This window comes from Aplysia californica, unplaced genomic scaffold (assembly GCF_000002075.1).
Source record: "Aplysia californica isolate F4 #8 unplaced genomic scaffold, AplCal3.0 scaffold00554, whole genome shotgun sequence".
Taxonomy (NCBI): Eukaryota; Metazoa; Mollusca; class Gastropoda; order Aplysiida; family Aplysiidae; genus Aplysia; species Aplysia californica.
This window is the reverse complement of record NW_004797824.1, coordinates 450,259-461,314: the sequence shown is the minus strand read 5'-3', so window position 1 is coordinate 461,314 and position 11,056 is coordinate 450,259. Positions and strand designations below refer to the sequence as shown.

At 40.6% G+C, this 11,056-nt stretch overlaps 1 protein-coding gene across 6 annotated transcripts in view; it reads right to left on the bottom strand.

Moving 5' to 3' along the window:
• Nucleotides 1–4,127, bottom strand: part of LOC101859038 (putative protein TPRXL) — a 51,552-nt gene extending 47,425 nt beyond the window's left edge. Inside the window, exons 1-2 of one of the 6 annotated variants that reach the window (XM_035971991.1) lie at nucleotides 3,639–4,127; nucleotides 2,395–3,296 (exon numbers count right to left, since the gene is read on the bottom strand). In XM_035971991.1, the coding sequence (XP_035827884.1) occupies nucleotides 2,395–3,136 (742 nt within the window). In that variant the 5' untranslated portion in view covers nucleotides 3,137–3,296; nucleotides 3,639–4,127. Of the gene's footprint in view, nucleotides 1–2,394; nucleotides 3,368–3,638 lie in introns of all 6 variants that reach the window. The other 5 variants (XM_035971994.1, XM_035971993.1, XM_035971992.1 and 2 more) reach the window with 5 other exon arrangements.
• Between the last annotated feature and the right edge of the window lie 6,929 nt (nucleotides 4,128–11,056).

The following is an 11,056-nucleotide window of genomic DNA, read 5'->3' as shown; positions in this document are numbered from 1 at the left end:
TATTTTGAGATTGTGCGATAAAGAGGAAAAGATGGCTTTATCGCCTTCATACCTTACAAATATGACTCTTCAAAGGGCGTTAACCAGACTGTCAGCCAATCTGTTTCATCATGTGAAAGGACTACTACTTTTTTAATGTGTTTGTGTGACTAAAGAGAAGCACATCAACGCAATATTGGTCATTTCAGGCTGGGATAAAGTAAGACAGACAGACAAAAACAAAAGAGGGAAAGAAAAGAGAATGAACCTACCAGTGGGACTCGCAAATCATTTCCTACTTTCAATAACATGTTCATTCTATCCTTAAAATTCTAAAAGACTAAGCTCTATGTGTGTCAAGCTGATGACTCTGAGTTATGAGTGCGGTGGATGTAACCGTCATGTTCATTAGTGCGTGCGAAAGTCAAAAGAAAACGGGGGAAAATACACAAGCTTAAATTGCGCAATGGCAATTGTATGCTGCTGCTGTTCAACGGCTCGAAGTAAAGCACCGAAAGTTTTAAAGCTATTCCGCACTACATGTAATTAAAAAATACTTTTGTTTATCCTTCTAGAAATTCTTACTTTGACGTTTTGAAAAATAGTTTCTATGTGTAAATGCCCATTATTATCCGATGATGCTTTTTGGTTCCAGTAGACCGAACCAAATATATAAATATCATTCTTGTAACGTCGCGGCAAGAGAGCATAATCAAAGTAAACAACAGAAAAGGTTTAATAAAGAACAATGAGTTTGGATGACTTTGAAGTTAAGCATTATTGGTATTGTAGAAAAGGTAACTATTTAACACTTATTAAACTCTGTTAGAATGTTTCAGGGGCAACACTTTCGGAATTGACTTCGATCTCCGATAGGATAAAGTCTAGTCGCTATAGAACGACGACCATCCCCCCTCCCCCCGAAGCAGCTCAAATTCACGAGCAGCTCATTACGAGTTAACACGATACTAACAAATCTATAGACGTGCCCTTCTTGCCAACAACAAATCCTATATTGAAGCTAACAGAACTCAAGGGGGCTCTCTTGGCCTAGAGGTTAAAGTGTTTGCCTCTTATTCAAAGGTCCCGGGTTCGAATCCAGTTGGCGACCAAAAAATTTTCTTCTCTAAAATTGTCTCCTTACACCCCCTTTCCTGCTCTCTAGCAATGTTCGGACATCTGCTTCCGTCTCCGATTTCTGCCCCCACCCCCTCTTCTGGGCTTCTGATTCTTTCTGTAGCCTTTCTACTGCTACTCCTTGGCTCTTTCTTACTGCTGTCGTTCAGCCACACCACTGATTTTCTGGTACGAAAGATCTACACCTACCCTTCTCAGACAAGGGCGAAACATCGTGGAGGGCTCGTGTGCAAGTTGCGCACGTTAAAGATCCCTCGTTGGTCTAAATCGATAAGAGAAGGCTTCGGACGAGCCCCGGGCAAAATTCAAAATTTCCTACCAACTGAAACTATTAGGTGTGTCCCGCTCTCTCATATGACCTTATGCAGTTGCGAGAGCCGAAAAACACTTACTAAAAAGAATTTTAAATAAACTACAAAACACATAGATTGCTTCTTGATATCCAAACAAGGAACACTCAGTGCGTTTTGTAGGCGTTAAATCAAAACAAAGATTTGGATAATGGGTAGGAAAGGAGTGGTACATTAGAAGGATAAAAGAACGGGCAATATTGACGTTTTTGTATTTTAATTGTAGGTGTTTTACGCCCCCATCGGAACAATGTGGATTATTTACGTGGGGGGCTTCGACGCTGACTGCATGGGTCAACCAGAAATGACAGTGACGCAAGGTAAGAGGCCGACTTACTGGTTAAAAATCCTCCCCTCACAGCAATCAAACTAAGGTCCTTTGTATGAGACAACGTAGCGCCTAACCCTTATACCACAGACACCGTTCATCTAGACGTGTGTAAACGCAATAAAATATTGAATTACAAATCAGAGGCTTCATTAGGACTGACATTTGTAGGATAAATGTCAAGATAACCTAAGGCGTATTCATGGTTGTGGCTCGAACGAAAGCAGATTAATTAGTGGCGCTGCTGGATTACTACAATGTTAGGAAACAGGAGAAGACAGAGCAATATTTGTTTATCAACACCAGGAGTACATACATAGTATTATATCAGTAGGGTTTTAAATGCTAGGACAACGCAAATGGCTGATACAAATTCAAATAGTACAGCCTTTAAATGCCTGCTTCCAGCCTCACACCTGATGAGTGGGGTAAAATTTTCATCGGGATTTCGGAGCAGGACTTTATAAAGCAATTGTAAACAAATAAGAAAGGGATAGAAAAAAGTTAATCATTGTGTTCAGGGGTCAGACAAAGCTTTCAAGTAAAAGCTCACGGAAACAACGTCTACCGACATTTACCAAAATGTGAAACTAGTCTCACCTGGGATTTCCACAGAAGGTCGCTTGCCCGTGGGCGAGGTGGGTTCCGATCTTCCGCTTGTAGACGGCTCATCCAGGGACCGATGCTCCGCCTTCCGGAAGCCCGTCCTGTTTGCGGGTCCATGCGGAGACGTGGGCACCGTGAAGGGGATCTGTTTGAGGCTGGAGGGAAATACGATGAGAGAAAGATAACGCCTGAATACCGGCTTCTCTTTCACGTTGGCATTGAAAGTCAAAGCAGAGCGAGGCGTTTTGCTTAGTGGGTGGGGAGGAAAGACTTTGGGGGACGCAGTGTTGGTGGGAGTGGAGGTCGGGGTGGATTTGGGAGAGGACGAGAAGGAGGAAGAGGAAGAGGACGAAGAGGAGTGTCTGGCACGCGAATAGGACTTGTATTCTGTGTGTTTGGATGCCAGTTTGCTCTGTGCTAGCTCTGCCATTCCTGGTTTTGTCCTCTCCGGACTGGCCAGGCCACTGAGTGGAGCTGAGGCACTGTACGGGTAGAAAGATCCGGTGCCGTGGGGCGGACTTCCCACACCTGTAGCACTGTTGTTGCTTTTGCTGTTCAGGATAGATGTTAGAGTGTTGTGCAAAGAGGACATGGATGACGAAGACGTCTTCTTCTCGCTCGCTTCATATTTTTGCTTTTCGTGATCGTCCATTGTTGCGCAGCGGCGTAGCCGAGCGAAAGAAAAGATGGGCGTCCGCTCAGGGTTCGGCGCCACCACGCAGTTCTGCTCATCCATATTGACTCTATATCAGTTACCTTAAATGTTTGCACAGAAACGAATGAAGGTAAACAACTCCGAAGTTAATAGAAGAGAAAGTTTTTGCAAAAGCATATCAGTGAAATAAATTTAATCAGTCTACAAAACACAAATCTGAGTCTGCCAAACCGCATCAGATCTATTGAAGCGTAGTCAAAGGTTTTTTTACAATACAGTTCCTGTTTCATAAGATTATGGGTTCTTCCCCTGCTAAATATTGTAAACCTTAGTAATTGTTTTTACTGATAAATATGTAGCAACCGCCAGCACTTTGAAATGTTTTTAAATTTTAACTAAACCCAGGGAGCCACCAAAACTATCAGATATTACTATATTACGTTAAAACAAGTTAAAATACTTTTGAAAGGACATAGTACAATAAATTTTTCTTCTTCTTTAATAACAAATAGAAAGAATTGGATATCGTATTGCTATCCAAGCCACCTATTTACAATACGAGCAGATGGAAACAGAAACCGACACAGGCCTCCTAGTCAGATTGCAGTGTCACATCTATGAAGACACGGGGGTCCGGAAACATAGCAGTGCCACTTGTGTGAACTATAATGCCAAGGTGTTACCATTACTCTGCAACCCTTCTCCCTAAAAAATCCGAATTAATGTAGCTAGATAACGTTTTTCTATGCTGTATTTAAGCCTGCTATGCTAGGTGCAGCACATTGTGCACACACTTGCTGTATGGTAAAAACAATCTGACACAGAGAAATTATGTTCGTCCTCAAAAAGAAAACATCCCGAAAGTCATATCCAAAGACACGATATCGGAAAAGAAGGTAAGGTATAACTCTTGCGTCCAGTGAGCATAACACTTCATATTCAGTATCTCACAAACATTTCTCAGAAAATTCAAAACGCAGTGGAAGACATCAGCTCCCCGCTTTAAACCTCGCGTCTATAAGTGCGCGTGAACGAGAAAGAACGACTCGTGAACGGCGAGTGAGGGAGTGAGTCAGGGAGAGGCGAGCTATCATACCACTCACTCTTGCAATACCGGTACCTCACGCGGCTCGCAGCCGGGCGGGCTTTCAGATGAGCGTGTGGGGAGGGAAAATAAAAGTTTATATGTTTCGGCCCTGGAAAAGGAGCATTTAAAGTACGCGCGTATTTCATGTATAATTTGAAGTAATTTGGTTAATGTAAGGGCGGGGCTAAGGTTAGAAGTCATTCTTTTCAAGATTGCTGTAGGTAAAATAGTGTACCTTAGACGTACTTGCCAGAATTTCCGAGTTTTTGTGGAGGTGAAGAGTGTCATTATCCTCAGGGGAAGAAGGCGATGTTGAAGTAGAGGATCCGTTTATTTTTAGTAATGTTCAATACACACACGCACACACACACACACACACACACACACACACACACACACACATATATATATATATATGTATAATATTATTCATATGTATACATATAATATATATTTGTAAGATATACCCACATTTATACTCTTAACTACACATGCAAAATACACATATATACGGTAGATAGACAGTTTATGTTCATACGCATTTCTTTGTCTAAAAGACATTTTCTCGATTTAAATTAAAACACGTGAGCTCTCGTGGCCTAGAGGTTACGGTGTTCGCCTCTCATTCAAAGGTCCTGGGTTCAAATCCGGATAGCAACCGAAACATTTTCTTCTCTAAAATTGTCTCCTTTCACCTCCATTCCCTGCTCTCTAGCAATGTTCTGTCGTCTGATTTCGTCTCCTCTTTCTGTACCCACCCTTTCACCTCCTTTGCCCCTCCTCTTGGCTCCTGACTCTTTCTGCAGCCTTTCTACTGCTTCTCCTTGGCTCTTTCTTACTTATGTCTTTCAGCCACACTCCTGATATTCTGGTAGGGAAGATCTACACCTAGCCTTCTCAGACAAGGGCTTGAAATCTCGGAGGTCTCGTGTACAAGTTGCGCACGTTAAAGACCACCTTGGTGGTCTAAAATCAATAATAGTAGGCTTCAGCCGCCACCCGGGCAAAATTCAAAATTTCCTACCAACTGAAAAATGTTTAATGTGTCCCGCACGCTCATATGACCTTATGGAGTTGCTAGCGCTGTAAAACACTTACCCAAAAATAAAAGAATTAAAATAATTCTTGGAAAGAAGAAAAAAAATTGGGAATGTTTTTAGACAAAAGACACAATTTAGAAAACAATAAGCATACACAAAAGATATTGAGGTCGTTCACAACTATGGAAACTCTGTATTCATTATTTCCATTTCTACACTATATGCTCGTGCATAACGATATTTCTAATAAATTTTAGCTTATTTTCGTTTAACTACATAATTTGTGCTTTTCTGAGATCAAAACACACTATGTTGAAATCATGGTCTAAGCTGCAAATTAATAAATAGGTTCACCAGTTCAGAGTTGCGACTGTGAGCTTAATGTGTCATTCTGCAACGCCAACTCCAGTGCAAGCCACTTTCAACCCAAGACTTTCGTACAGTAATATAGATTTTAAAGGATTTTAAAAAATGTTCCTGTGTCAACAGCTACTTTTTGAATATTCCTTACTTCACAAATTGCGTAATAAATAGTTCTGTTTGAAAGTGCACACTATACCACCGTCGGGTGTTTCTTGGTTCAGAGGTTATGGTGTTCTCTCATTCAATTGGTCCTGGGTTCGAAGCCTGACAGATTCGGAAAGTTTTCTTCTCTAAAATATCCTCCTTTCACTTCCCTTTTCTCCTCTCTAACCATGTTCTATACTTTTGCTTCCACTTCCTTCCCCCTCCTCTGGGCTCCTTACTCTTTTTGAAGCTTTTCTACTATTACTTCTAGACTCCTTTTTGCTGTCTTTCAGCCACACCCCTGGTCTTAGGGTAGGTAAGATTTATCACATAACCTTCTCGTATATTCTGAGGTCCCGTATGCAAAATAGATCAAAGTAGGCTTCCTCCTACTGGAAACAAAAAAAAGAGTACTGAAAGTTACATCAAGCCGTTCCTGTTATACGGTGCGAAGCATGAACAATCAATAGACAGCTGGACAGAACAATTGAGGCGACAGAGTTGTGGTTCATAAGACGCATGCTGCGTATCCCAAGGACAGCTAGAAAAACAAATGAAGAAATCTTGGTTGAAACAAATTGTAGACGACAGCTCATGACGAATAATATTCGAAAGCGACAGGCACCTTTCGTTGTACACACAATGCAGAAAAAAGCGTTGGAGAATAATATTGTAACAACAGGCCAGTTTGATGGAAAGAGAGGCAGAGGCAGACAGAGGGAAAAGATACTGGACAAGTTACCAACATGGCTGGGAACAGCAAGAACAACACAGACACCATCGCTGCAACGCAGGACAGAGGTAAATGGAGGTCCATGATCACCCACCCCAGTCGGCAAGGCACCGTATGACGACGATGAGGCTTCTGCCGCCACCCCGACAAACTACAAAATTAATCCATACCAAACTGAAAATGTTTAATGTGTCCCGCGCGCTCATTATGACCTTATTTAGTTGCAAGTGCCAAAAAACACTTACCAGAGAAAACCCGCTGACAATGACAATACTATTAAGCTGTTACAGCTTTCGACTCATAAGTTTAATCCTCGTGTACTCCCTCACCTTACAGTTAATGAAAACCTCAGCGAGCCAAGCAGATATTCACAACTTGTAAACCGGACACTTTTTCATTAGCGTCATCATCAAGCTTGCAGCAGTTTTTACACTTTTACTGTTAGCAACGCCGGCAGCGAGTATCACATTACCAAGCAATACGGTCCTGATTACCATCCTGAACCTCTCCTTCACATAAAGAATTTCGGACTGACTTCTTGGAGTAAGTGAATCGTAATTACATGCAGTTACAATGTAACGTATTTTGCAAAATCAATCTGAACATAACTTCGAGTTGGCTATTATTGTTAAGACATCAGGTTCACAATGGTATACTAATCAGATGTTGTCATTTTGATAGGACTGGGAACGATGGAATATACTTGTCGCACGTATGTCTCTGAATGAACACGAGGAGGATTTACAGCGCACTATCGTCCAAGGTGAGTATAGTATGTACATGTATTTTGTCACAGCTCGGAACGAGAAAACGCTGGGCGGACGTGCATTGGTATAGGACTCCCTGACCATCTATGGTGGGCGGACGTGCATTGGTATAGGACTCCCTGACCATCTATGGTCTTCACGGGCAAATGGGGCTTCAAGGGCAAAGAGAGAGAGAGAGAGGGGGAGAGAGAGAGAGAGAGAGAGAGAGAGAGAGAGAGAGAGAGAGAGAGAGAGAGAGAGAGAGAGAGACGAGACAAAGAACACATATTCTAGAAGGCGATAAGGCCCTTTTAAAATCATCACAGCGACTAAAGATGGACATTAACCTCGACCTTCTGCAATGTAAATCGATGATGTAGTCTACTACACCACAACCCAAGCGTGCATTTTATGTCGGCTTCAGCAAACACTTGGAACAAAAATCAATAATATTTATGGCCACACACAAAAAAAACCGATTTGAAAAGCAGTTGAAATGCTTGCAACAGTATTAAAAAAAGAATTTTTGGAAATAATTATTTTTTTTTAAATTCAATAAAAAAATAAAATAAGCAGTAACAGCAGACTTCGTCGAATTCATCATCATCACCATCATCATAATCATCATCATCATCATCATCATCATCATCATCATCATCATCATCCTCATCATCATCATCATCATCATCATCATCATCATCATCATCATCATCATCATCACCATCATCATCATCATCATCATCACTTTTAAAATCCAGATCTGAAACACACATCAGCGATCATGGTTCGCCTTTCATTTCTCCGCTCGGATGCTCTAAACGACCCAATATCATCCTTGTCTTTCTGAACAGCAGAATAAATGATATATAGCCGAATTAATGACCATAGATTAGGAGCTCATGCAGAAGAAAATCTGAGGGAATAAGAAAGGGGAGACAATTGAAGACATTTGTAAAGGAGTCTTCCGGAGCCGAACAAAAGAATTTCAAGGATCACATAACAATAGACCTTGCTGCAGAAAGCGAGATTTCTGTGGGTTATTTTCTTTTCAAAAAGAGGTATTTTGAAGCTCCTATCAACACAATTTAGATCATTTAGGAGACGGTTTTCGACCTTGCCTGTCAGTGCCAACCCGTGATGAGAGTGATACAGCTGCCAAGCAGAAGGATCGAGATACTCGATGAAAGTGCTATCACTCGGGAATCGAACTCATGTCTTCTGCGTGCGACAGCGAAGTAACTGTACTTACTGCTACACCACAGACGCCGGTGCTCTTTTGGTTGTTTGCTTCCAAGTTGCAAAAACCTTCTGCTGTCGTGGGTGTAGGGGACTGACCTAACACATCGTGAGTTTGTAACTAATTTTATTTTCACAAGTGTTGTTTCAGACAAAATTCTCAGATTTTTACCCCATGGACACTGATGGGAACATGAAATTTACAGATTGTGTTTGTATGTGTTTTCACGCTCACATCGTCACTAGTTAAATTATTTAGGAGGCGGCCGTCGACCCTGCCTGTCAGGGCCAACACGTGCTGAGAGGGATTTAACATCCCAGCAGTAAGACCCCAAAACTCTATAAAAATTCTCCCCAGTTTGGCCCCAAACTCAGGTGTTCTGCATACGACGTCAAAACGCCTAACTGCTGCACCACTGCATGCTCTAGGGATGTAGTATTGATGCTTACAGTAATAGATGACTAGTTACTATAAACATTCGAGCAGGACAGAAAATGTATATGGGTCCACTTTCCAAGATTTATGCTTTTTTCCTGGGTGATGAACAGTCACGTGAACGATCTCAATATTTGTCGTCTTGGCTCGATCTTCTTTTAGGTAGTTCCATCTAGTGGTACATTCAACCTTTTGAAAGCATTAGGTTGTATATTGATTTCGAGCTTCTTTGCTGAGTTTAACCAGGTCATCTACACAAACAGGCATTCTACGGACGAACAATGAGCACCACTGTTTTGTCGAAGGTTTCTGTCACAAACAAATGCAATACTACAATTCGAGAAACTTTCATTGTATACACCGTCTTTTTCTCGTCAGAAGTATACAGTTCTGTAGTCTAAATATTTTTATGACCCGTCTGACACATCGGCTGTTAAGAGCAAGTCTTAGTGTTTTCCAGGCCAAATTTTACTAATGTGTCCGTCTACATGTTTTTAAAAAATTATTATGCCACCATGGTGGATCTGGTTTGAAACATGACCATCTTGATCAAGCTCTCAGTTCTGATCTATTTGGAATCTAAATATTTCACTCTCTTTCTTGGACTATCATTTTCTCTCAGAGAAAGCTTGACAAAGGATTGAATGATCCGAGTTCTAAATGTGTCACGAAGTGGTGGAATCAGGTGCTCGTCATTTTTGGAGCATATATAGAGTTGTGGGTATAATCATAGATAGATGATAAAATACCCGTTGGTCCAGACAACGGGATATTTGTATTTGAAGAAGTCTCCTTGGGTCTGGGGTATCATTCTAGAGAAAATCGCCGCCAAAGTTTAATGGCTGCCAAAACTTGAGGTTCCTTGGAAACTGCAGATTTACATTTGTCATGTGATCGACGTTTTTCCAGTAAAGTCACTGTGTTCAAAATTTAAAACAGCTAATAAAAAATGCCCAGCAGGCGAGAAAAAGTCAGCTTCTTCAATTTCATTATTTCTACGATCGCCTGATTTCACCTCGACGCCGCACAAATGATCTAGGTTTTGTGTCTGAGGGCGAGATCCTTTAAAACTGAGAAAATAAATCTTACCCAACGATTAACAATCCAGCGTGTTGTGCCATCAATCAATCTTCTAACCCATTATCTGTGCCTCCCTTCTAGTCTTGAGTGGTGTTCTCTCCTAGTCCCATAAAAACAATGAAAATGACGTTGACAGAGTGCGCCCAGTAAAATTAAGTTATTCTCTTTTTTTCTTGTCACACAAAAAAATACTCTACCTAATCAAAACGTTACCATCGATGGGTATACGCTACCAAATTGGAGTAAGATAATATTTTATTACTTCTTCATTCTTTGTCGGGACGAAAGTAGGCAATGCCCTTGCCTTTATTTAGTCTCAGTTATGCTTAGGTTTTTTTTCACTGCAAGGAATATAAAAACACCTGCGTCTGTGATGTAGCGTGAGTTCGATTCCTGTGTTGAGAGGCCTTGTATCTTGTACAGTATCCATTATCCGTCTGTCTAGTGGGACGTTGTAACCTCATCAGCCCGGTTTGGCCCTGACAAGAAGTGTCCAAATCCCACGTCTTGAATGTCTAAATTGTATCAATGGAGGTGTTAAAGAAAATGTTTATCAAAAATATAATTATAATGTATTTTGGGGCTCCAGAGCCTCTGAGCTTGTAGCAAGTAAGCACTCTGTTCAAAGAAATAACTATTTTTGGAACAAGTACATTTAATATTAGCTAAACTAATAAATATGTTTGTTATGTTTCGTGTGTGAATACTCCACTGTTATTTTTGCGATAGATTTTACACCTGTTTAGACAAAACTAATCAAGCATAAAAGAATAAGTGCACGCTTCCATATTGCCAAGTGAGTGTTCTTTTCGTGATGTTGTTTGGCTCACAAGATATCTTTGAAAAATCTAATTAAATATTATTTCATTTCGATTTGAGTTCAATGTTAATTATTTTCATTTTCAATTTCAATTTTGATTTTAATTCCGACTTTGATTTTAATTTTGATGCAATCTTGTTTCTAAAATTTTAATTTTAATCTAATTTTTAAATATTAAAATCAAAATATGAGGAGAGAATACCAGAGACTAATTAATGTTTTCACCCTGTAGACCATAGATTGTTACGCTAAATGGACTGATAATACTAAAACTGTCTGTCTTAGTTGGCCGTTGTTATAGGTTAAAGCTGAATGG